Source organism: Sciurus vulgaris (assembly GCF_902686455.1).
Source record: "Sciurus vulgaris genome assembly, chromosome: 1".
Lineage (NCBI taxonomy): Eukaryota > Metazoa > Chordata > Mammalia > Rodentia > Sciuridae > Sciurus > Sciurus vulgaris.
Genome location: NC_136461.1, coordinates 111,784,757 through 111,812,319, shown reverse-complemented (window position 1 = coordinate 111,812,319; position 27,563 = coordinate 111,784,757). Strand labels below are relative to the sequence as shown.

The 27,563-nt window shown below is 36.1% G+C and overlaps 1 protein-coding gene and 1 long non-coding RNA gene across 6 annotated transcripts in view; one reads left to right on the top strand and one right to left on the bottom strand.

Moving 5' to 3' along the window:
* LOC306642444 overlaps positions 1-27,563 on the top strand; it is a 158,594-nt gene that overhangs the window by 37,272 nt on the left and 93,759 nt on the right. The gene's annotated exons all lie outside the window — the stretch shown is intronic.
* The window catches only part of RPRD2 (regulation of nuclear pre-mRNA domain containing 2), a 96,077-nt gene that overhangs the window by 29,991 nt on the left and 38,523 nt on the right, over positions 1-27,563 (bottom strand). For all 5 annotated transcript variants that reach the window (XM_079107034.1, XM_079107031.1, XM_079107030.1 and 2 more), the window contains exon 2: positions 19,036-19,165. In XM_079107034.1, the coding sequence (XP_078963160.1) occupies positions 19,036-19,165 (130 nt within the window). The remainder of the gene's footprint in view (positions 1-19,035; positions 19,166-27,563) is intronic.

Genomic DNA, 27,563 nt, shown 5'->3' with positions numbered 1-27,563 from the left:
TTTTTAAATGTACACTTCAGTGGTCTTAGTTACACTACAATACTGTGCAAATGTCACGCTATCTAGTTCCAAAATTTTTCATTAACTCCCTTAAGAGTTCTTTTATAAGGGTATTAATCCCATTTGTGAAGGTGGAGCCCCCCTTATGACCTAATCATCCCCAATGCCTCGCCTTTTTTGGCCAGCGGGGCGGGGGGCGGGCACCAAGGATTGAACCCAGAGGTGTTTTACCAATGAGTAACATCTCCAGTCCCTTTTACTTTTTATTTTAAGGCAGGATTCTCATTAAGTTGGTTAGGGCCTTGCTAAATTGCTGAAGCTGGACTCGAACTTGTGATCCTCTTCGCTCAGTCTCCAGAGTTGCTGGGATCATGGGACTGTATCACCCCACCTGGCTCTATGTTTAACTTTTTGAGGGACCATCAAACTGTTTTTCATAACAACTGTACCATTTTACATTCTAATCATAAATATTGAAGGGCTCCAATTTCTCCACATCTTCTACAACATTTGTTATTTTCTGGGCGTGTATTTGTTTGTTTCTATTTTAGTACCAGGGATTGAACTCAGGGGCACTTAACCACTGAGGTCCATCCCCATCCCCTTTTATATTTTATTTAGAGGCAGGATCTCTGCTAAGCCTCAGTCTTGGAAGCCAGTGGGATTACACTGAGCCTGGGTAGTAGGCCACTGAGCCTGGGTAGGCCTCTCATTCTTTCTTTCTGTGGTGCTGGGGATTGAACCCAGGGCCTTGTGCTTGCAAGGCAAGCACTCTACCAACCAAGCTATATCCCCAGCCGTAGGCTTCTCATTCTAATCTTCATTTTTCCAAATCCTTATTTTTCTTGATGCAATGTAATTACCTCAGAACTATATTCTATTCTTTTTTCCTTTTCAGAATTCTTATTGATTCTTTACAAATATGCCTAAATCTTACCCACTGTTCATTTTACTATATCATTTAATCTTTAATATTCCTTACATAGATGTCTTATATATTCTGCTTAATACCTGGAATGTAAGTAACTCATGGGAAGTGGAAGTCAAAATTTGTTTGTTTTCATTTATGGGGGTTTGTTTCCCTATGTGTTTGGAGATCTTTGATTCTGACTACTTATTTGTTTGATCTCAATCTATAGGATTTCTGTGGCCTTCTGGAAGGCACGGAGAACTAATGACACAAAATAACATTAGCCTCCTTCAGTGTCCTAGGCTAACTGCCTAGGTCACCGGGTACTATTGATATGGGTATACTGGTTAATGTCAACTTGGCCATTCTAATCTGTTTCATTCCTGGGTCAGCTTATAGTTTGTCAAGAATGTAGTTATTTTCTTACAAAAGCACTCTTCAGAACAGATGGTTTGCTCGTTCTGCCAAAAGTCAAGTCATAATTACCTATAAATGTATTTTTTTCAAATAGACTACAGAGCTTCTTCAAGGCAGAGTTTAGAATATTGTTGTTTCTTCACCACTATGAAGTCCCACTAAGTAGTAGCTGAGTAAATGACAAATTTGGTTTCATAATTTTTGAACCAAACTATTCATTATGAAGTCCCAGTAGCTATTCACCAGAGTTCTCAAGTAAAATATGCTAGAAAAAAAGAGTAAATGCTACTTCTTTTCTTCTGCAATCACAAAAATCTGACACTTTTGAACTTTAAGTTATACTAACATACTGTTTTTAAAATATCAAGGAAAAGACCTTTGGCTTAGACTGTGTGCCTTCATAATAGCTTCTTTCCTCTGCTGATCATCAGTTACTACCCATATAGGCAAATTTTACAGAAAAATACTGAGTGATAGGATAACTCAATACTGAAAATGAAGCCTCAGGTTTCTTTTTCTGTTTTCTTTTGCACAGTATTAGGGACAGGGTCTTCTAAGTTTCCCAGGCTGGCCTTCAATTTGTGATCCTGTCTCCTGAGCTGCTGGTATTACAGGTATGAGCCACCACGCACAGCTTCTAAAGTATCTTGAGTAAGATAATAATAATACTGTTATAGTTTGAATGGCTTAAAATCTAATTAACATTTCTTAAATTCTCTACCTACTAACTTGGATTTGCTTAATTCATTAATATTTCTCAGATATGCACTCTGGCTGAGTGTGGTAGCACACACCTATAATCCCAGCTACTCTATAACCCTAGTTACTGGGGAGGCTGACACAGGAGGATTGCAAATTCAAGACTAGTCTGGATAATTTAGTGAGAACCTGTCACCAAATTTAAAAATAAAAAGGACTAGAAATGTAGCTCAGTGGGAGAGCACTTGTCTAACACACATAAAGCTCTGGGTTTAATCCCCAGTACCTCAAAACAAACAAACAAATAAAACCCCAAATATTCTGATGGTATTCACAGCAAATGATAAAAACCTCACTTTGTCTTATAGGGAATGAGATTTTGAGTAGTCTTTTGGGGTTAGGTTTCTGCATTTGTAAACCAAATTAGTAGGTAATTTCTGTGAACTTCAGAATTCTTAGCTAGATTGTTCCTTATTTACAGAAACACAGAGATCTTACACTCTATGGTTCAACCATCTCTTGCCTTTAGGAATTCTCAAAAAAAAAAAAAAAAAAAAAAAAAATACAGTCTAGAATAGCAGCTTTCCTTACTTTGTTATCCTAGCTCTCTATTTTATCCACAATGGATCATGATCTCAATTTCTATAGAATTTACAATTTATAATTATTACCATACATGTTATACACTTAGTTATAAACTTTTGCTATTTGATTTATAACAATAAAAAAACAAAACAAAACCAAAAACTGGTTGACCTTACAGAATTGTGAGGATGTTCAACAGATGCTTTCTTTGCAAATCCTACCTCCACCCCTTTAAAACTGCAAGGTTTAGCAAATTATTGAAGTTGAGAAGAATACAAGTGGAGGTACCCAGGTATCACAGTTAAAATACAACTAAACAGCATAATCTTGTGCTTCACTTAGGGGAGTAACTCATTTATCAATATCTCATCACCAGGACATCATCAGAATAATGTGCTATTTCTTTTTTCCTGGTACTAGGCACTGAACACAGGGGCACTCAACCACTAAGCCATATCTCTAGACCTTTTTCATATTTTTATTTAGAGACAGGGTCTTGATAAGTTGCTCAGAGCCTTGCCAAGTTGCTGAGGCTGACTTTGAACTTGTAATCCTCCTGCCTCAGCCTCCCAAACCACTGGGATTACAGATGTGTGTCACCATGTCCAGTTTTAATGAGGTTTTTTTTGGTTTGTTTTTTGTTTTTTTGGCATTACTAGGGCTTGAACCCAGGGACTTGCACATGCCAGACAAGTATATACCCAGCCCATCTTACAGGTTCTTAGTAAATATTTGCCAAATATCTGAAAGAAAGACTAAATGATGGGTCAAATCGTGGGGGAGGCAGTCAATACCTTAAAAAACCAAAACCCAGAGGCTCAAAAATACTCGATGAAATAGATCTTATATCACTCTAAAAACTCAAAAACTTGCTTCTCCATATCTTCTGAAACTCACACTTATACAACTTAATTCATCTATGACACATACATTCTCTAGTCTGTCACTTGGTTTTTAGTTTTACAGTATCATCTGCAATGCAGAAGTTCAATCCTTTTTTTATGTACCAGGGAGTAGACCCAGGGGCATTTGACTACTGAGTCACATCCCCAACCCCTTTCATTTTTTTTTGAGACAAGGTTTCATTTTTTATTTTGAGACAGTTGCTTAGGGTCTCACTAAGTTGCCAAGACTAGTCTTAAACTTGTGATCCTCTTGCCTCAGTCTCCTGAGCTGTGTGCACCACTGTACCTGGCTGGAAGTTTAATCTTGCTATAACCAAATTTACAGATATTTCAAGTCTTTTTTTTTCAGTACGAGGGACTGAACCCAAGGCTTCCGTGTGCATGCTAAAGAGCGCTCTACTACTGAGTTATATCCCTAGTCGTTTAATTATATTATTTTAAGACAGAGTCTCACTGAGTTGCCCAGGCTGCCTCCTTAAATTTGCAAGCCTCCTGCCTTGGCCTCCTCAGCAGCTGGGATTTTTAGGTATGTTCTCTATGTTGTAAGGCCTTTCATCCCCTATAATCATAAAAATATTCCTATTTTTTTCCAAAATTTTTCTTTGGTGGTGTTGGGGATCAAACCAAGGGTCTCATGCATGCTAAGCACAAATTACCACATAGCCAGCTGTAACTTCAAACATTCTAAGATTTTTTTTTTGTAATTTTTTTGGAGTGTGTGTATGGAGTAGGAAAATATTTTATTTTTTCTGCAGAGGAAGCATCATATACTAGAATCTCTTATTGAAGAGTTCATCTTTCCCCCAGTGATTTAAATATGACTTCTACCACTTACAAAGGTACCACAAACATATGGGTCAATTTCTGGGCTCTAGGTTTTGTTAAGTTTATTTGACCATCCTATACCACACTGCTTAATTACTACAGTGTTATGTTCTGAATGTTTGTGTTCCCTTAAAATTTCGTGTTAAAAATTTTTAAAAATTTTTTACTTATTTACTTTTATGTGCTGCTGAGGATTGAACCCAGTGCCTCACATGTGCTAGGCAAGTGCTCTCTCTACCACTGAGCCACAACCCCAGTCCCTCATTTTAAAATTCTAACACCCCAAAATGATAGGCAGTATTCAGCAGATAGAGCCTTTGTGAGGTGATCAATGCCCTATTTATAAAAGAGGTGCCAGGGAACTCATTAGTCCCCCTTTACACGTGAGCTTGAGAAGGTGGTTATCTATGAGGAAGTCAGCCTTCACCAGACCATGAATCTGTTGTCACCATGATCCTAGACTTTCTAGTATTCAGAATTGTGATAATTATTTCCTAACTTTTCTTTATAGTTTAAGGTTTATGTTATACATAAATAGTAGTTTGTTTTTCCCTTTCAACTTAATATAAATGAATTCATACATCTATGTATGAATATTCCTCTAATCAATTTTTTGCTAGAATTATCCATGCTGTTGCATATAACTGAAAATCATTTGTTTTGTTTGCTATCTGCTATTCCAATACAACACAATTTAACCATTTTATTGCAGGAAAATAGCTGACTTGTTTCTAATTTTTATTACCACGAACAATAACAATGTCACAGTAAATTGACCAATTCTCTTACACTGATCTTGCTGTATCTGTGCAAAAATTTCTTTCTTAGGGGTATAAGCTTGGGAATGAAAGTTACTACTTCATAGGGTACAAACTGTTTTTAAAAAGGTTGTGCCAGCCAGGCATGGTGGCATGCCCTGTCATCTCCAGTAGCTTGGGAGGCTGTAAGCAACCTATTGAAACCCTGTTTCAAAATAAAAAAAGGGCTGAGGATGTATGTGGCTGAGTGGTTAAGCATCAGTGGGTTCAATCCTGGGGACTAAAGGAAAAAAAAAAAAAAAAGTAGTACCAGTGGGGCATGGTGGCCAACCTCAGCAATTTAGTGAAACCCTGTCTCAAAAAAGAAGGTATGGGGGCTGGGGCTGTAGCTCAGTGGCAGAGTGCTTGCCTAGCATGTGTGAGGCACTAGGTTCAATCCTTAGCACTGCATAAAAAGAAAATAATAATTTAAAAAAAAAAAAAAAAGACTCCGGGGGGGGGGGGGGGGGGGGGAAGGTAAGGGTACAATACCAGTTCAATCCCCAATACCAGGAAAAATAAATTTTTTTGGATTAATCAATCCTCAAACCATGAGTATATGAGAGCTTCCCTTGTGCCACAATTTTGCTAATGTTGGTATTGATTAACTTTAAAATTTCTGCCCTATCTGGCAGGTATTCATGTTAGTAACTGATTTTATTTTTTTGCCTTACAGCTGTAAATCAATGCTTATTTGACTCATTTTGTGATACCAAAGCAATACTTAAATCTCTAGTTCCTCTTAGCTCAATGTTAGATTCTGTCAAGGCCCTGTCAGTAATGACTTTTTATTTTTTAGAATTTAATCTTTATTTTTTTATTTATTTGTTCTGTATGTGGTACTGAGGATTGAACACAATGCCTCACCTGTGCTGGGCAAGCCCCTCTAAAACTGAGCTACAACCCCAGCCCTGGAATGACATTTAAAGGTTAGAAAAGGCTGAAAGGATTCTCCTTTTCGTGTTCAGTTCTCAGGTGAATCCACACAAAGCAGTCCAAGTAGCAAGGGCAGCTCATGTAGTTCAGTGAGAAATGCTCTCTAGCCTGTTTTTTTGCCACTATAACAGCAGACAGCATTGCCACAATCCACTTTCTTCTCAGTCTAGATTTCACTTGGAGGAGGGACTCCTTAGGTCCAGAGGTTGTAGCTGCTTTCTGTGGACAGTATTCTTTTATCATACCTTTTATTCCTTTTAGTAGTTTACCACCTTATACCTATTTAATGATTCTTCTTTTTAAAAAATTATTTATATGTATATTTTTAGTTGTTGATGGAACTTCATTTTTTTTTTTTTTTTTTTTTTTGGCAGTGCTGGTGATTGAACCCAGGGCTTTGATCTTGCAAGGCAAGCACTCTACCAACTAAGTTATATTCCCCAGTCCTTGGATCTTAATTTTTATTCATTTATTTATATGTGGTGCTGAGAATTCAACCCAGAGCCTCATACATGCTAGGCAAGCACTCCACCACTGAGCTACAACCCCAGCCCTATTTAACAATTCTTCATGTTAAATTTTCCCTGTTTAAATTACTGGTGTGTTTTCCTTTCCTGATCTGACTTACAGAGTATGTAATGATGTATTTCAGCACTTCTTGTGCTGACAGGTGCTATCCCAACAGAATACGGAAGCAGATAAGAGTTTAGGCATTTGCAATTAAGTCAGGTACTAAAGGGTATACGAAAATGTAATATAATACTTCTGTCCTTATTGGTCATTTTTTAATGCACTTATTTGTCATTAAAATATTATTTATATTTATTATTCTAAAAGTGATTAACAGGGGCTGGGGTTGTGGCTCAGTGGTAAAGTGCTTCCCTAGCATGTGTGAGTCACTGGGTTTGATTCTTAGCACCACATATGAATAAATGAATAAAATAAAGTTCTATCAATATCTAAATCTAAAAAAATATTTTAAAAAATAAATAAAAGTGATTAACAATTGCTGGATTATAGTCCCAGCAACTCCGGAGGCTGAGGCAGGAGGATTCCAAGTTCAAGTCTGGCCTGGGCAACTTAGCAAGGTCTTGTTTCAAAATAAAAAATAAAAAGGGCTGGGGATATAGCTTAGTGGTAGAGCACCTTTGGGGTTCAATTCCCAGTACTGTCTGTGTGGGGGGAGTGATTAATAGGGGGAATAAGTGATTAATATATATATTCAAACAATTTCCTAGTTTTTTAAAAAAAATTTTTTTAGTTGTTGATGGAGCTTTATTTTTTTCATTTATTTATATGTGGTGCTGTGAATCGAACCCAGTGCCTCACACATGCTAGGCAAGCACTCATCACTGAGACACAACCTCAGCCCCAGTTTTAACTTCTTTTTTTTTTTTTTTTGGCCCAGGCCGAGCTATCTCCCCAGCCCCCTGTTTTAACTTCTAACATAAATGCCAGATAAAATTGTCTTTCTTCTTTATTTGCAATTCTTTATACATTCTTTTGTTGACTGCATTGTAGATTTGAGGCTTTGAGTCTTGTCTTTTCACCATTTTAATAGTATTTTTTTGTGTGTGTGTCTGGTAGTACTGGGGATCAAACCCAGGGCCTTGTGCATGCTAGGCAAGCATACTCTACCACTGAGGTACATCCCAGCCCTGTTGTTGGGCTGTTGTTATTCTGTTGTTGGTGTTGATGGTACTAAAAGATTTTCAAACCCAGAACCTTGCACATGCTAGGCAAGTGTTCTATCACTGAGCTACATCATCAGCTCTTTACAGTGTCTTTTGATAAACACAGGGTTTTTGTTTTAACCCACCAAGTCCCATGTTTTCAGTTCTTGGAATATTTCAATGAAATGGACACAAATGCATTAAAATTGGTTGGAAATAATCTATTGCTTCCATATATTATTGATTAATATTGTTATAATTATTGTATTATTATTTAAATATAACATGTAATATAATTATAATATATTTACATTATTATTCTTAATACATATATTCATAATATATATAATAATATATTGCTCATAATATATAATATATATTCATAATATATTTATACATTACATATTTAAGTTTAAATAGGTGTTCCACATCTGGGAAGAGGGGACAAAATGGGTTAATGTAGTTGAATTAACTAATCTTATGAGGTAAGATAATGAGATAGTCTCCTATATAGTCTTCAAGAAAATATATATAGTTCTTTCACATTTAAGTATTTAATAAAATGGAATTAAAATCTGTGTATGGTATAAATGGGATCTAATTTCACTTATTTATGAAAAAAGTCAATAAATCAGCATTACTTATTAAAACATTCATTTTCCACTACCTGAAGTGTCATAAAAAGATCAAGCAGACAGAGATACTAGTCTATTTGTAGGCATTCCACTAGTTTCTTTGGCTAACCTAGACCAATATCACATTGCTTTATTTATCTAATTTACTTATTGCAATAATGGGGATTGAACCCAGGTATACTCTACTACTGAGCTACATTCTCAACCCTTGAAACAGGGTCTTGCTAAGATGCCTAGGCTGGCCTTGAACTTGTGATCCTGCCTCTGAGTCTCCCGAGTCACTGGGATTACAGGCAGATGCCACTGTACCTGGTTATTTATTTTAGTTTTACAATAAATTTTGTTATCTAGCAGAGCAAGCCCTCCCACCTTGTTATTCTTCAAAAATTTCTTGTCTTTCTTTTACCACCAGTGGTGGGGGGATATGACAGGTAGACGCAGTTCCTCTGCACTTTCATATAAAATTCAGGGTTAATGTGTAGAACTGAAGGGAAAAAAAAATCCCCTCAGATCTTACTAAGGATTGTGTTAGATTTAGCAATCAATATTGTCAAATACTGAATCTTTCCTCTTCACAAATATTTATTTTGGTACAATGTTTCTTAATTATGTTTTAGAATTCTCTCCACAAGCCAGCTGAGGTCAAACAAGGTGATATCCTGCCTTCTTGTTTTAGTTCTCATGGCTATGAGCAAGTATCCTTTCTACAGTGTATTTAGTGCCATGTTTCTTAGAATTTTTGTTTATTTTGTTGTTTAAAAATAGGTCCTAAGAATAGTGCCAGAGTACTGTCTAGTATTCCTAAATTTCAGAAACCTGTGATATGTCTTATGGAGAAAATATGTGTGTTACAAAAATGTTATTCAGGAGTTAGTTATAGTGCTGCTGGCTATAATTCAAAGTTAATGAATCAACATCATATATTAAATAAGGTGTATGTAAATAGAAACACTCATAAAATAAGCTTACTATATTCACTGGTTGATGAAACTGTTGTGACCAGGTGCTTGCAGGAATCCAACCCTGTATTTCCCTGAGAAGCAATGATTCAGTATGCACTAATTCAGTGAACAGGGTAACTTTACAAAACATAAATGCTACAAATAACAAGAATAAACTGTGAGCTGGTGATGTAGCTCAGTGGAGAAGCACCCCTGGGATTAATTCTGGGTACCCCAAAACAAAAACAACAACAAAAAACTTTCTTTTTTAAACCAGAAAAAAAGGATGAGTCAAAATGTTTTTCATTTTCTTATTTTTTAAATTTATTTTTATTTTTACATTTTGATTCATTGTAAACAAATGGGGTATGACTTTTCATTTTTATGGTTGTACACAGTGTAGATTCACACCATTCATGTATCCTATTTTCTTAAATATGATTAAGATAATGAATTTTCCCATATTGATTTGAATTCCTCAACCTTGCAAACTACTTAATGCCAGTTAGTTTATCCATAGATTCTTTTGGATTTCCTATGTATACAACCATACCTTTAAAATCAGTCACAATTTTGTGTGTTTTCTAATCCTTTCACTTATATCATATATTTCTTTTTGGGGGGCAGGTATTAGGGATTGCACTCAGGGGCACTCAACCACTGAGCCACATCCCCAGACTTACTTTGTATTTTATTTAGAGACAGGGTCTCACCGAGTTGCTTAGTGCCTTGAGTTTGCTAAGGGTGGCTTTGAACTTGGGATTCTCCTGCCTCAGTCTCCCAAGTGGCTGGCATAATAGGTGTGCACCACCGTGCCTAGCTATATCATATATTTCTTTTTCTTGCCTTACTACCCTGGCTAAGAACTTCATTACAAAGTACTGGGCATCATCCTTGTTTTGACTGCTGAAGGTTGTTATTTTTGGAAGATACTACTAGACAGAAGTTCCTTTCTATTACTGGGTTCTTTTATTAAGGAATGAAATTTTAACTCATTTTTCCTATACTTTTTGAAATCATCACAAGATTTTTTTTTTATTCTCAAGCATTAATTTATTTTCCAACATTAAAACATGCTTCCATTCCTGAGATAAACCCTATTATAGTTAAGATGATTTATCCTAATTATGATGCACTACACTCAGGTGTTTTTTCTATCTATGCTCATGAATACAATCTATTAATTTTCTTTCTCATTTTCCTAGTTGGATTTTGGTGTCAAAGTTATATAAGTATCTATCATTAAGATGAGTTGAAGAACATTTTCTCTGAAAAAAAATTGTGTACTAATACTGGAATGATTCTTTTCCTTCAAAATTTGGTGAACTTGTTAGTAAAGGATCTAGGTCTAGGTCTAGGTCAGGGGTGTTTCTTTTCTTCTTCTTCTTCTTTTTTTTTTTGGTACTGGGGATTGAACCTAAGGGTGCTCGATCACTAGGTTCTGCTGCATTCTCAGTCCTTTCTATTTTTTATTTTTAAATTTTGAGTCAGGGTCTCACTAAGTTGTCCAAGATGTCCTTGAACATACAATCCTTATTCCTTAGTCTCCTGAGTTGCTAGAATTACAGGCATATGCCACCAAGCCCAGCTCAAAATTAAAATACAAAACAAAACCCCATTTCAGATCCTAATGCTTTTTTAAAAAATATTTTTTTAGTTGTCAATGGACCTTTATTTTTATTTATATGCAGTGCTGAGAATCTGAACACAGTATGTTAGGCATGCTATGCAAATGCTCTGCCACTTAGCTACAACCCCAGTCGCCTAATGCTTTTAAAGGAACTTAATCAACCACTTTGTCTAAATTTTCCTTTTCTTTTTTTTTTGGGGGGGCGGGTGCTGGGTATTCAATCTAGGGCCTTGTGCATGCAAGACAAACACTCTAAAAATTGAGCTATATTCCCAGCTCTTAAATTTTCAAATTCATATGGGGCTGGGGACATAGGTCAGTTGGTAAAGTGCTTGCCTTGAGTGCACAAGGCCTGGATTCAATCCCCAGCACCCCCATCCCCCCCCCAAAAAAAAAATATATATATATGTATGTATCCCTTTTTTTATGGACTGTAACATCTGTATAATGTCCTCCTTTGACATTCCTAATATTTATGCCTTTTCTTTTTTGTGTTAATAATCTCACCTAAAGTTTTTCAGTTTTATTCTTTTTCTCAAAACACAACAACCCAAAATAATGTTTTCTTTGTTGAATCTTCTAGTGCATATTTGTTTGGCCTTATGGTTATTTTATTCCTAGTTTTTTTTTGCGATGCTGGGGATTGAACCCAGGGCCTTGTGCTTTCGAGGCAAGCACTCTACCAACTGAGCTATCTCCCCAGCCCCCCTAGTTTTTATAAATTTGAATATTAATCTTTTTTGTATGTGCAGACTGGGGATCAAACCAAAGGCCTTGTGCATGTATAGTACAGCCTCCACCACTGAGTTATACCTCCAGCCCTGTATCTTAACCATTTTTAAATGTACTGTTTGGTGGCATTAAGAACATTCATACTATTGTGCAACTATTGCTACCATCCATATTCCCGAAATTCTCTTCATTGTGCAAAACTAAAACACACGTGGTGGTGCATGTCTGTAATCCCAGAAGTTTGCAAGGCTCAGGCAGGAGGATTCAAGTTAAAAGCCAGCCTTAGCAACTTAGTGAGGCCCTAAAGCAACTTAGAGAGACCTAGTCTCTAAATAAAATATATAAAAAGGCGAGGGATGTGGCTCAGGGGCTAGGCAGCCCTGGGCTCAATCCCTGGTACCAAAAAACAAAAACAAAAACAAAAACCCTGGAACTCTATACTCATTAAACAGAAATTCCCCATCTTACTCTCTCTACCCCAGTCACTGGCAACCACCATTCTTTCTGTCTTTATGAACTTGACTACTCAAGGAACCTCAAAATATATTTTATTTTGCTCTTCTTTTTTGAACTTCTGAAATGAATACTTAGCTCAGTTTTTGGGAAGAGTGTCATGTTCCTTTAGAAGTATTTTATTTATTATCCTATTTAATCCTCATGACATCACTAAAAGACAATATGTACTACTATTCTCAATTTACAGAAGAAAAAAGAAGCAAAACAAAGTTAAATAGCTATTCTAACAAGTGATAAATACAGGATATTTAAACTGAGGCAACTTGATTCAAAAACTGGCATTCTAACCTCCAAGCTCTGCTGCTTCCCAAGAAAGAGGAGATATACTAAGAAGAAACACACACACAGACCAGGAGTGTTTGTTTAGAGCAGTGACTCATTACTAGGACATGAGAGAGCTGGGATAAAGATGGAAAAAATGTCAAGATATTATTGTAGTAGCTTTAGAAGTATCTTCCTCAGTGGCTTGATCCATTTTAGTAACTTATACATTTTTCTGGATATAGTACTACAATGCAAAAAGAAGTCAGCAAAAGCTACTGAGTGACATGATCTCATTCTTTCATATTTTTTAATGTCCAATTTCCAGTCTTAAAGTGGTTTTATATCACTGATTTTATTAAAATATTTATATAAAATATAAATATTTATATAAAATATTTAATATAAAATATATTTGAATGAGTGATTGAAGTATTTATTTGGTAACATTAATTTGGTAATAATGATGGCACAAATTTCCGCTTCATCATCAAATTCATCAAAGCAGCAGCTAACATTTTAAGTGTTTGAATTATGATCACCATTCTAAGGCCTTTATGTGTATTAGTAACTAATTTATTCTTTTTTGTTGTTGTTGTTGTGGTGCTGGGGATTGAACCCAGGGCCTGTGCATGCTAGGCAAGCACTCTACAACTGAGCTATATCCCCAGCCCACTAATTTATTCTTGTACACTGTGAAGTAGTAATATTATTGGTTCTTCATATAGATCAGGAAATTGAGGCTAATTTAAATTGCTTAGTGTTGTAGAGCTGGAAGATGGCAAAGCTAAGATTCAACCCATGCACACTGGTTCCAGAGCATATGGTATTAAACCATTATCTCTCTGGATCTCTGGACATATATGTAGACATAGTCTAAAGTGAATGAAAAGGATAACAGAAACTGGAAAACTAGGTAGGCGCTGTCACAATAATAGAAATACATGTAAAAGAACAATAATAATGGGAAATCAGGTGGAGACAGTAGTGTACACTTATAATCCCAGCTACCTGGGAGGATGAGGAAGGAGGATAGCAAGTTAAAGGCCAGTCTGGGCAATTCAGCAAGACTCTTATCTCAAAAACCAAAAAGGGTTGGGAATGTAGCTCAGTGGTACAGAGCCCCTAGGGTCAATCCCCAGTACTGCAATAAAGGTGGTGAGAGATTAAAAGGCAGAGAGAAAAGGAGGAAGAAACATTAACAGAAGAACCAGTCACTGGCAAGTGAAAAGAAATAAAGAAGGAAGAACTAAAGGTTATTCAGAAACCATTACAGGATGAAAAAATTTTAAGTTAGATTTAGGAGGGTTATTTGACAGACATAATAAGGCTAAGAATCAGAAAAATCTGAGTTTTAATTCCAGCTCTTTAAACTGGTTTTACTTTGGTTAATTTTTTTTGGTGGTGTTGGGGATTGAACCCAGGGCCTTGTACATGCTAGGCATACACTCTACCAACTGAGCTACATCCCCAGCCCCCTAATTTCTTAACTGTTCTAGGCTTGTTTTCTCATTTTGTAAAAGCAATACTAATACCTAATATGCTATTTGCAAAGTTGGTTACTGTGAGTTTAAAATAACATTTATATAGCAATTTTCAATTTATAACATTCCCACATAAATTGTAGAAGTTGGACTTCATACAACTGTAAGGCATGCTATTGCTTTATAAATTCTGAGATCAGTATCATCATATAACCCTGAAGTTCCCTGGGCTTGTGAGGTTTCCAGGAAGTAGAGAAACAAGGTCAAAAAACCAGATACTGCTATTATTAGTATAGGAGTTAATAGTTAAATCCATTAGTCTCTGAAAGAAACAAAACAGGAGAGTTTGACATTTTATAATCCAAATATGAGAAAAGACTGCAAACTTCAAACTTCCAAATGGCTTCAAGACTTCCTTAACTAGCTAATGATTAGCCCAGATGTGATGAGAAACCCTTCTTAATGGTAGACTGATTTCAAAGCATCAAATTCACTATTCCCCATAAACCTTTTACCAATAAAATTTTATCATGCATAGTTCTCTCTACAACTTTGAAGGAATATTTTAAAAAATGACCACAGTAGTGATTTAGTAGCATTAATTTGTTAATGATAATAATCATGTTATAATCTTTATATAACAACTAGCATAAAGTCATGTTTCAGTTTAGCAAAAGGTGAAAGTTTAAAAGCACAAACGAAGCTGAGCACACTGTCACATGCCTGTAATCCCAGTGGATGGGAAGGCTGAGGCAGGAGGATCTCAAGTTCAAAGTCAGCCTAAGCAACTCAGAGAGGCCCTAAGCTACTCAGTGACACCCAGTCTCTAAATAAAATACAAAAAAGGGTTGGGGATGTGGCTCACTGGTTAAGTGGCCCGGAGTTCAATCCCCACTACACAAAAAAACAAAAAACAAAACAAAACAAAACTCCCCAAAACAAAACAACCAAAACCCCACAAATGATTGCTTTTTATGAAGGCCTATAATAGTGACAGGATTTCACTAAGTTCCACCCACAATGAAGGTACTCTCACATAGTTCTGAATGAATACAAATGAACTTTTAGTTCTTAAGGGGATTCTTCTGCAATCTACATATAACTTATTGAAGTTACTGCTTGCTGGTGACAGAGTAATTCAGAATTCGTAGACATTTTCCTTGTGTTTCAAATTGAAGTTTCAACTATTATATTCTCACAATGATGTACATTCAGATAAACTTGCAATTTTTGTCCCCTAGCTTGGATTGAGGACACAAATAGTAACTAAGTATCATCAAATTGGTTTACCTTCATTTATACACCTCTCACACATATATACTTTCATGTTTTATGTAATATTAACTAGTACATCTAAAATAAAATTTCCAGGTTTCCAGTCTATGAAATTTCAAACCAAAAAGTTAAAGGTAAAGTGAAAATTTAACAAAAGGAAGTGAAATAACTGAATAATTGGGAGAAAAAAGTTTCCTAACTGTGCTGTGGCACATGCCTGCAATCCCAGATCTTGTCTTCCTCCTTGGTCATCTGTTTTAACATGTGACCATAAGACTATCCCATAACATTTTTTCTTTCTTTTTTGTGGTATTGGGAATTTAACCAAGGGGCAATTTACCCCTGAGATATATCCCCAGTGCGCCTCCCCGCTTTTTTTTTTTTTTTTTTTTTTTGGTACCTGGGATTGAACCAAGGAACACTTAATAACTGGAGCCATATCTCCAGCCCTTTTTTAAAAATAGTGCATTTGGAGTCAGGGCCTTGCTGAGTTGCTTAGGACCTCGCTGAGTTGCTGAGGCTGGCTTTGAATTTGCGATCCTCCTGCCTCAGCCTCCTAAGCAGCTGGGTTTACAGGTGTCTGCCACCACACCCGAACTCTAGCCCTTATAACTTTGAGACAGGGTCTTCCGAAATTGCTGAGGCTGAATTAGAACTTGCAATCATGTTTTAGCATCCTGAGTTTCTGGGATTACAACTGTGCACCAGTGTATATGGCTCCTATACCAACTTTTAACCAAGTACCACATTAAAAAGATTAAAGGAATAAAATAAATGCCAAAATGTGGAGGTCTCTAACAGGTTGCCCACAGCTTAAATTCAGTGAATAGATGAACTGTTTGCCAGTAATAGAATTACTTAATTAAATTTATTTATAAATATTTATTTAAATTATTTATTTATTTAATGCTTATATATTTATTTAAATAAATATTAACTTATTTATTTATTGTGGACTTAACCCACTCTACCACTGAGCTACAACCCCAGCCCTTTTCACTTTTTATTTTGAGACAGGGTATCACTAAATTGCAGAGGCTGGCCTTGGACTTACGATCCTTCTGCCTCAGCCTCGCCAGTTGCTGGGATTATAGGCATCTGCCACTACAAACAGTGAAGTAGCTGCTTTAAAAAAATATATGTCTGTGCAGGATGTCGTGGTGCAATCCTGTAATTCCAGTGACTTGGGACACCTAGGCAGGAGGATCATAGATTCTAGGCCAGTGTCAGCAACTTAGCAAGGCCCAAAGCAACTTAGGTAGGCCTGTCTCAAAACAATAAATAAAAGGGGCTGGGGATGTAGCTCAGTGGGAAAGTACCCATGGGTTAAATTCCTAATACCACAATAAATAAACAGACAAATAAATAAATACAAAAAATCTATACATAGTTTATAAGACAAATTATCAGTCTTATATATATAATATTTATTTTTTGTGGTGTTGGGGACCAAAACTAGGACTCTGCATATTCTAAGCAAGTACTCTACCACTGAGCTATATCTCCACCCCAACAACCTTATATGAATCTATTAACTAGGCCATGATATCCAAAATCCTATGAAATATGAGGCTAAGTTTTCAAGAGACTATAGTGAAGTCAGGCGCTGTGGCACATGCCTATAATCCCAGCGGCTTGAGAGGCTGAGGCAGGAGGATCATGAGTTCAAAGACAGCCTCAGCAATTTAGCAAGACCTTGCCTCTAGATAAAACATATAAAGGGGGGGGGGGTGTGACTCAGTGGTTAAGTGCCCCTAGGTTCAATCCCCAATACAGAGAGAGAGAGAGAGAGAGAGAGAGAGAGAGAGAGAGAGAGAGAGGCAGAAAGACTATAGTGATGTTTACAGCAGAAACTCTTGATAAAGATCATCTAGCATACTGATCTTTTACTCAAAATTACACTGGTTTATATACATAAAGAGGCAGCACAGATAGTAGTTAAGTAGCAAATAACAGCTGTTATCAGCCTTGAGGAAAATTATGGCTGCTTAACTCCAGGCTACTGTGAGAGCTTAGGAAAGGTACTTAAACTCTCTAAGCCACAGTTTCTTTTCCTTAAAATGAGAATAATAGTAGTACCCACTGTATAAAGCTGTTCTCAGGATTAAATGATAAAGCATTTTGTATATTATTTGGTCAATTAAGAGTATTCAACAAATTTTACGTACTTCTGATGTGTGCATAAATCCTTATTAATTCAGTTCAAGTATCAATCCAATCAAGTGGGACCATATTTTATTCTTTTGTAATATTGAAGTAGACATTTCAAGTTACTCCAAAGAAAGAATAAGGTTCATCCAGTTTAGAATATGTTAATTAATACTAACAAATGAGTTATTGCTAATAAATGTAAAATTTGTAGAAATATTTAGTTATTCTGATTGTTCTACGTAAGTGCTTATTCTGTAGTTAAGAATGTATCGCTTAGTGGGGCGCGGTGGCTCATGCCTGTAATCCCAGCAGCTAGGGAGGCTGAGGCAGAAAGATCACAAGTTTGAAATCAGTCTCAGCAACTTAGTGAGGCCCTAAGCAACTCAGTGGGACCATAAAAAAAAAAAAAAAAAAAAAAAAAAAAATTTACAAACATAGATGTAGCACAAAGAAAACTCAATTAATACAGGGCAAAAAGATCACATATAAGATTGTACTACATATACCAGAATTCCCCAAATGTAAGGATGTTTAAAAGATCTTCAAAAAAAAGTGCCAATGAATGATTAGTAAATGCTGCTTTGAAATTAGCATTGTGAAGTCCCCCAAAGAAATGAAATTACTGATACAGTAATGTGCATACTGAATCTTCAGGACAGGCAAGTTAGTATGGATCATTCTCCAAACTTATTTGAGCATAGAGTCCTTCTTTCTCTGACCATTTTACAGGCATACATTGTAGAAAATGCTGGATAAAAATTCTGCTAAGAATGAAATAAATCAATATGATATTGGGAATAAGTTATCTTTAATTACATTTCTCTTTAATTACACAGATTTTGCTAGACACAGGAAGTGTACACCTGTAATCCCAGCAACTTGGGAGCCTGAGGCAGGAGGATCACAAGCTCGATGACAGCTTGGGCATCTTAAGAGAGACCCTATCTCAAAAAATTTAAAAAGGGCTAAGGTGTAGCTTGGTGGTAGAGCACCACTAGTTTCAATCCCCAGTACTGCAATAAACAAACAAATATTTTGAAAAGGATTCGGAATGTAGTTCAGTGGTCAAGTACCCTTGGGTTCAATCACTAGTAACACAAACAAATACAAATATCATGGGGGGAGAGTGAGATTTCAGGAATAGGAAGAAGAAATAAAAGGTGTTTAAGAAACAAGAAAAGCTGGGAGGGGGAAGCCTGGCTCAGTGGTATGGCACTTGCTAGTTTGCATGAGGTCCTGTTCAATCCCCAGCACCACAACAAACAAACCAGAAACAGTAGTTAGAAAGAAGGATATTCGGATGGTATAATATTTGGTCAAACAAGGGCAAAAAAGATTAACTTTTTAAAAGGGAAGAAATTCTTTTAGTTGTTGATGGACCTTTATTTTATTGATTTATTGGTATGCGGTGCTGAGAATTGAACTGGGTGCCTCACACATGCTAGGCAAGTGCTCCACCACCGAGCCACAACCCAGCCCAGGAAGAAATTCTTTAGAAGAATGTGTAAATTATCAGGAATGTTACAATAAGTCATTTGGGCAAAATATCTATGGATCTTCAAGTATGCACAACTACCATGGTTCTTGCTAATAGGTGAAAAGGAAAACTAAAATCCTGTATTTTCTAAGTTTAGATCCCAAAGTGTAATGGGAATTTACTTACTTCACTAGAGCAGCTGCTTCAGGAAGTACATCGGCAAACGATTCACGGAATATGATTGCATTTTTCCGTTTACAGTTCTGTATGACATCATTGGCAAGGTAAAAGAGATTCAAACGGTGAGGATATGCAGCTAGAGATGACAAGAGACAATAAAAAACAAATGAGTCATTTTACACTTAAACTTATTTCAAATACAGTGTTCTCAAACAGTAAGATTTTTTTTTACACAGATATAAAGGATGGATTAACTGCATGGATGGAAGGATGAATAAACTGACAAATGATCTAATCGATCTGTTTATTGAATGTACTAAAAATCTTGACTGCTTCAGGTTACGTTTCTGCTTAAGGTACTCAAGCAGATTTTTCTTTCACTTTATACACATTTAGTGCTAAAGAACCCCATTAACTCTAGAGAAGCTAAAACAACAACAACAACAACAACAACAAAACTGTTTTCCCAAACATCTGGGAAGACAAAAAAATTGAGTTAAATAAACTCAACTTGTTTCAGCAACATAAAGATTAGAAGAAAGAACATGGGCTTTGTAATCTAATCAGGATGTTAACTGTATGCCAGGCAAGGTGGCACATGTCTGTAATTCCAGCAACTAAGGCAGGAGAATCACAAGTTTGAGGCCAGCCTAGGCAATGTAGTCAGACCCTGAATCAAAATAAAAAATTAAAATACTGCTTAGGCATACCCAAGTCTTACCACCTACTGGAAAGTAAGCTCTACTTTCATTGCTAGGGGAATCCTGGGAAATGATTTGAATCTACAGACATACCTAAGTTAAGCTTTTCAAAGGTCTGTGACAAGGCAAAATCTTTTTTTTTTGAGATAGGGTCTAGAGGCATATGCCACTGGGTTCAGTTAAATTAATTAGCTAGATCTTGAGCAAAACCATCCAAGTTTCAATAGAATGCTGGGAATTTCAATATTCACATGGATCATCCATCACGTTTTTCTAGTTTCTCAGGTTCCTTGATCTCAAATTCAGTGACCTCTAAGAACTAGCCCTTTGTACATTTTAAATTTCCTTCTGATCACACCCTCCCACTTCTATTATACTTTTTCTTCAATTTCATTAAGATCTCACTTTTTTATTTTCTCTAACTCCTGTCTCTTCTAGGATCAATTCTCCATCAATTCCTGTGAATTTGATTATTTAAACCATTCTTTCACCCAAATTCTCATTCTTTCCCTTCTCCCCCTAAATTAGCCTTGTCATGTATGCTCATTAAATCCTAAATTTGGATTAATCTAACTGAATGTCTTTATTGTATCTTTATTTCTGTCATTTGCTTCTACTGACGAAGAATCATACCAAAAAGATTGAAGCCATATACACTCATAATCTCCTTCAATTGGTTCCTCACTGTTAGAATCCTTCCACTGTGTCCTTAATTAGCATCCTTTCCTCTTTTCATATGCAGTAAGAGGTATTTCACATTTATACCACTTATCAAACCCTATCTTACTATCTAACCCTTCTAGCTCTCAGGAGATGAGCTTATCAGCTATTTCACAGGAAAAGCAGAAATAATTAGGTGGGAATCATCTTCTCTCAAAAAATATACAGTAGTCCCCCATCATCCACAGGAATTCCAAGATCCCTAGTTCCCTAAAAACCACCATATATGGTGTGCTCTTTGACTTACAAAGGGGTTACATCATAAGTTTAAAAATACTGTAAGTTGAAAATGCATTTGCTACACCAAACGTACCCAATATGGCATAGTTTAGAAACAGTACACTACAGATCTGAGATCCAAGATGGCAGATTAGAGGGAGGCTGCGTTCCTTGTCGCTCCCTAGCTTGGGTTTCAAGCAGAGGAAATCTGTTTCTCTATGACATGGATCCCCTGTTGTTTACCCCATTGGTGTACCTCTTATCATCTGCAGTCTGCCAGCATATTGACTACCTTTTGAGTGCAGATTGCTCACTGACTGTCGCCTATCACTCGCCATTAGCCTGCCTCTTGCCTGCCTTTCACCTACCCAACACCCACCGAGGGAGGTCCACCTGCCCATCGTTGGTTGGTAGCCTGCAGACCACCCACAGACGGCCAGTAGATCACCAGCTGCCTGCTGTTGCCTGGAAGTACACTGTCACAGTACCCACAGGTTTGGTTATATGTGGCTGCCACCATTTTGGGACAACAGCCAGGACCTGCAGGATCCCTCAGACTAACCATGCCCCACCTCCAGAACCCTTGGCCCAACCAACCAGACACAGAGCCCATGCCCCGTGCTGCAGGTCCCCATATGTTAACACGTTTGGAAGCCAGTATAGCCATCTTGGATTATCCTGGAAGTGGTAGCTGCCATTTTTATGTGGGGCCAATCCCATCCTGAGATGCCTATTGGAGACTGGAAGTTCATTTTCAGGTACCTCTCATTAAACAGGCTACTGAAGACTGGGACGTTTGAACAGAATATGACTGTTATAGTGTAGTTTTTTTTCTTCCTCCTCTTTGATAATTTTTAAGTTTTGCTTTCTTTATTTTTCTCACTCTATTTTCCTTTTGTTTACCTGTTTCCTCAGATTATCTATCTCCCTTTTCTCATACTAACAACCAACATCTTTTGATTCCGCTTTTACTCTTCCTACAATCTTGTACTTTTGTATACTCTTTTCTTATCCCATTAACAGTTACATCCTTCATCCCTCCCCATCCTCTTTGTCCCCCATCAGAAATTATAGACCTCATTGCAAATCTATTTGTTATACTGAATATAATAATTGGACTCATCCTGTTTATTAAAACAATATTGTTAATGTCTTCATAGGGGCTATTTGGTTTAGAGCTGCATATTGTCTATACTGGGTGCTGCTAATATTGATCTCCCCCTTAAAGAAGAGGTTTTGGAAACTTGTAGGGTCACTATAAGCCTTTAGTGGGGAAACTGCAATACACCACATCTGTACTGCTAGAGGGGAAGATACAAAAAAAAAAAAGAAAAAACAAGGGAAGAATGTTCCAAACAAACCAAGATTCTATATTAATAGAATCCAATGACAGTATGGTAGAAGAAATATCAGAAAAGGAGATCAGAGTATACTTAGCTAAAATAATTCACGAAGCAAAGGATGAGATAACAAATGAAAACAAATAAAGGCAATGAACAAACAAACACGCCAAGAAACAGTTCAAAGAGTAACTACAGGAAGCTCAAGATCATTTCAAAACAGAGATAGAGATTCTGAAAACAACATTGACAACAAAAACCAGAAATCCTTGAAATGAAGGAATAAAAAGTTCAATGAAGGAATAGAAATAAAAAGTTCAATGGAAAGCATCACCAAAGATGGAAGATGGAACCTCAGTCAATTAAGACAAAATATTTAATCTTGAAAATAAAGTTGTCCAAACAGAGAAAATGGTAATAAGAAATCATGAATAAAACCTCCAAGAACTATGGGACATCATGAAAAGACCAAATTTAAGAATTATCAGGATTGAGGAAGGCACAGACACAAACCAAAGGAATGAAGAACCTATTCAATGAAATAATTTCAGAAAATTTCCCAAATCTGAAGAATGAAATGGAAAATCAAGAGGCTTACATAACACCAAATGCACAAAATTATAACAGATCCACACCAAGGCACATTATAATGAAAATGCCTAACATTCAAAATAAAGATAGAATGTTGAAGGCTGTGAGAGAAAAGCATCAGATTACATATAGGGGGAAACCAAAACAGGTATCATCACATTTCTCAGCCTAGACTCTAATTAAAAGTTGGAAGGGCCTGAAACAACATATTTCAAGCTCTGAAAGAACATGGTTGTCAACCAAGAATCTTATACCCATCAAAACTAACCTTCAAATTTGAAGACAAAATCTTTCCATGATAAACAAAAGTTCAAAGAATTTACAAATAGAAAGCCTGCACTACAGAATATTCTCAGTAAAATATTCATGGGGGGGCGGGATGAAAAACAACAATGTAGGTCAGCAAAGGGAGGAACTTCCCTAAAGGAAAAACCAATCAACGGAGAAACGAAGTCAAGTTAAAAACCAAAAATAAGTAAAAATGATTGGGAATACAAATTGTATCACAATAATAACCCTGAATGTTAATGACCTAAACTCATCAATCAAAAGATATAGACTGGCAGATTGGATTAAAAAGAAAGACCCAACAATATGCTGCCTTCAAGAGACTCATCTCATAGAAAAAGACAGCCACAGACTAAAGGTGAAAGGATGGGAAAAAACATACCACACACAAGGACTCAGTAAAAAAGTGGGGGTTTCCATCCTTATATCACATAAAGTGGACTTCAAGACAAAAAGTTAGTTAGAAGGGATTAAAGAAGGACATTTCATACTGCTTAAGGGAACCATAAATCAGGAAGACATAATGATCATAAATATTTATGCCCCAAACAATGGTGCATCCATGTACGTCAAACAAATCCTTCTCAATTCCAGAAATCAAATAGACCACAACACAGTAATTCTGGGTGAATTTAACACAATACAGGAGAAAATGCTTTCCCCTCCAGAGTTCTATCAATACAATATGTTCGCTAACTTTGGATTTTCGCCAATGGAGAGAGAGAAAAACGGTCTTTCATTCAAAGTTTTAATTTACATTTCTTTTTTAATTAGTGAAGTTAACTATCTTGTTTATTAATAGCAAATTCTATTTCCTTTTTATATGTTTTGAAAGGGTTATGATTTTGTCAATTTACATGTTAGGAAGGATAGTTCTTTGTGATATGAGCTGTAAATATCTCCCTTAAATGTCTTTTTTTTAAACTTTGTTTATGGGGCTGGGTCTGTAGCTCAGTGGCATAGTGCTTGCCTAGTACGTGTGAGGTACTGGGTTTGATCCTCAGCAGCACCACATAAAAATAAACAAAATAAAAGTATTCTTAAAAGAAAAAAAAAAAAAAGGGAAAGAAAGAAATACAGTCTTAATTCTGGATTGTCATGTACCCAGTTAAAATTAAGAATATTTATTACTGCCAGTTGCGGTAGCTCACACCTGTAATCCCACTGGCTCTAGAGGCTGAGGCAGGAGGATTGTGAGTTCAGAGCCAGCCTCAGCAATTTAGCAAGGCCCTGAACAATTCAGTGAGACCTCATGTCCAAATAAAATATAAAAAGGGCTGGCGATGTGGCTCAGTGGTTAAGCACCCTGGGTTCAATCCCTGGTACCAAAAAAAAAAAAAAAAAAAAAAGTTTGTTTATAATGCTTCTTTGTATAAAAAATTGATTTTGGGGCTGGGGAGATAGCTCAGTCAGTAGAGTGCTTGCCTTGCAAACACAAAGCCCTAGGTTCGATCCCGAGCGCCACAAAAAAAAAAAAAAAAAAAAAAAAAAAAAAAAAAAAGATTTTTATGTAACAGAAAGTACCAGAGTAATAATTTATGACTTGGGGAGTTTGGGTCACGAAAAGTTAGATAGTTCCTGCTAACTACAGACTTATAACGAAAAAAATTTCAAGTTTTCTTCTTATTATTTAATAGTTGTGTTATTTAAAAAATGTCTTTGGTACATATGGAATTTATCATGGTATGGCAGGGATATTACTTTAAATATCCCTATAACATTTATTGACTACTTCTTTTTCTCAGTGATTTGAGATGATGTCATCTTTATACATTCAATTTCTATACGTACCTGAGTGTACTTACTTCTGGGCATTCTGTTTTGTTAATAGACCAGTATGATACTCTTAAATTATTTAGGCTTTTAAAAATGCCTTAATGCAGGCTGGGGATATAGCTCAGTTGGTATAGTGCTTGCCTTGCAAGCATAAGGCCCTGGGTTCAATCCCCAGCAAGGCAAAAAACAAACAAACAAAAAAAGGCCTTAATGTGTTTTAGTGCTGGTCCCACTTCTATGTTTACTTATTTTTTTCACTAAATTTAGCATCAGGTGATATAGCTTAAAACTTAAGTTTTCATTAAGATTTAAATTTATAAATTAATTTACACAGTAATACGATCCTTCTATTTGTAGTTATGTTATATTTTTTTTTGCTGTGATATTTTAATTTTTGTTTTTAATAGGTCTCACATTTTTATTGAGAAGCATATTAATATATTTTTATTACTGTTAAATATGAAATATTTTCTTCTACTAAATATTCCAAAAGATTGTTTGACTATATGTAAACTATTTTTGTATGTTGATTTTGTACTTGGTAATCTAATATAGCTATCTTATTGTTTGTATTAACTGTTAATAAAATATCTTGAATCTTAAAAAAAAAAGTACACTACAGACGGATCAGTTGTTTACCTCATGATCACATGACCTTTCATTAGCAAGTTGTGGTTTGCTGCTGCCACCCAGTACTGCAAGAGTACTATTCAGCACAGTGCTAGCACATGAAGAAATAAAAATCTAAAATTTGAAGTATAGTTTCTACTGTGTATCAATTCTGCACCACTGTAAAGTTGGAAATTTTTACCTTGAACCACCTTAAGTTAGGGACTGTTTACAATAGTTTGTTTTGGCACTGGGGCCTTGTGTATGCTAAGCAAGTGTATGCTCCACCACTGAGCTCCACTACCAGAACCTATGCTTTTTCCTACATATATATTAACAAACTTTGTGCCTACTCCATCTGGACTAAGCACTTACCATGTACTGTGATCATAATTTTGGCAGGTAACTTTTGGGGTATGACAGCAAAATTCAGCACAAATTTATTTCTACTTCACAATTTCACCAGATGACTCCTTACAACTCAGCAACTTCGGAACACTGTTCTTTTTCCTCTTTATTAAATAGATAGATGTTTTCACTTAACTAATTTGGTCTTACCACCGCATGTGTGGAAAACCTATAAAATCTTTGTACCCATGTTACTGCAAGATTCACAGAACTGAAAAATTTGGACTCCAGGGATTTAAAGGAAGTACTTTATATATCTCTTTGGCATATCCAAATTTCCAATATCATTACTCTTGCATTTTGAGGTTATTATTAAGTAAAATAAAGGATACTTGAACATAAGCACTGAAATACTGAGAAAGGTAACAGATAAATCAACACAGCTACTAAGTGACTAATATGTTTGTAGCAAATACAGCATGGATATGCTAGACAAAGGAATGATTCATATCCCAGGCTGGAAGGAACAGTACAATGTGAAAGTTCATCCCCTGTTATTTATTTCTGAAATTTTTCCATTTAGCATTTCTAGATTGGTTGAAAGGTAACTGAAACTGCAGAAAGGCAAAACACAGATAAGGAGAGAATACTTAATCCATATTTAAACTTATCCAGATAACATTACCTGGTGGAAAGTGTCATTTCTCTTATTAAAAAGTAATCCCTCCACCACGTACCATTTCCTAGTCCCTCTTTTGTCCTTGGGAACCTTATGCTCCACTAACTTCTAGTTTCTTACATTTTAAGTTATATGTTATTTATATATTTACATTGTATTCCTTCTGATTCTCAACATATTTATATGCATCTCTCTTCCATCTTAAACAAGCATTCTTGAAACTACCTTAGGTTCCCCCTAGCTTCATCCCTAGCTTTCCTTAAGATCTTTCAGATTAAAGAATATGAATGAATTTTGTACACTCACGGTTTCTACTTTAACTCCCATTAACTTCCTAATTATAGGAATTATCTTTTTTTCTTTTGCACTTAAAATACACAATTTACCATGAAAAGAATTTTATATAGGTTGTTCTTTTATTTATGTAGCCAACACTCCATTCAAACACAAATGCCAAGCTTTCTAATAAATTCCAATTTCTTAAACTCAATGGAGATTTTTATTGTTTTGGATTTCTGGTACTGGGGATTTAACCCCGGGGTGCTTAACCATTGAGCCACATGCGCAGTCCTTTTTTAATTTTGAGACAGAGTCTTGCTAAGTTGTTTAGGGCTTCACTAAATTGCTGAGGATGGCTTTGAATTTGTGATCCTCCTGCCTCAGTCACTGTGACTGGTGACTTTTTTTTTTTTTTTTTTTTAACATACCTTAATTTTATTTATTTATTTTTATGTGGTGCTGAGGATTGAACCCAGTGCCTCACACGTGCTAGGCAAGCAATCTATCACTGAGCTACAACCCCAGTCCCTGGAAAGATTTTTTAAAATATTATTTCTTTGCAGTTTTTGCACATAGAATAATCTGTCTCAGAATTTCTCTTTTGCAGCCAGGTGTGGTGGCACATGCCTATAATCCCACTGGTTCAGGAGGCTGAAGCAGGAGGATTCTGAGTTCAAAGCCAGTCTCAGCAACTTAGCAAGGCCCTAAGTAACTCAGCAAGACCCTGTCTCTAAATAAATTATTTAAAAAAGAGCTGGGGGGGCTGGGGATTGTGGCTCAGTAGTACGGCATTTGCCTGGCATGTGTGAGGCGCTAGGTTTGATCCTCAGCACCGCATACAAATAAATAAATAAAATAAAGGTCCACTGACAACTAAAAAAAAATATTAAAAAACAAAAGAGCTGGGGATGTATATGGTTCTGTGGTTAAACACCCCTGGGTTCAATCCCTGGTACCAAGAATTAAAAAAAAAAAAAAAAAAAA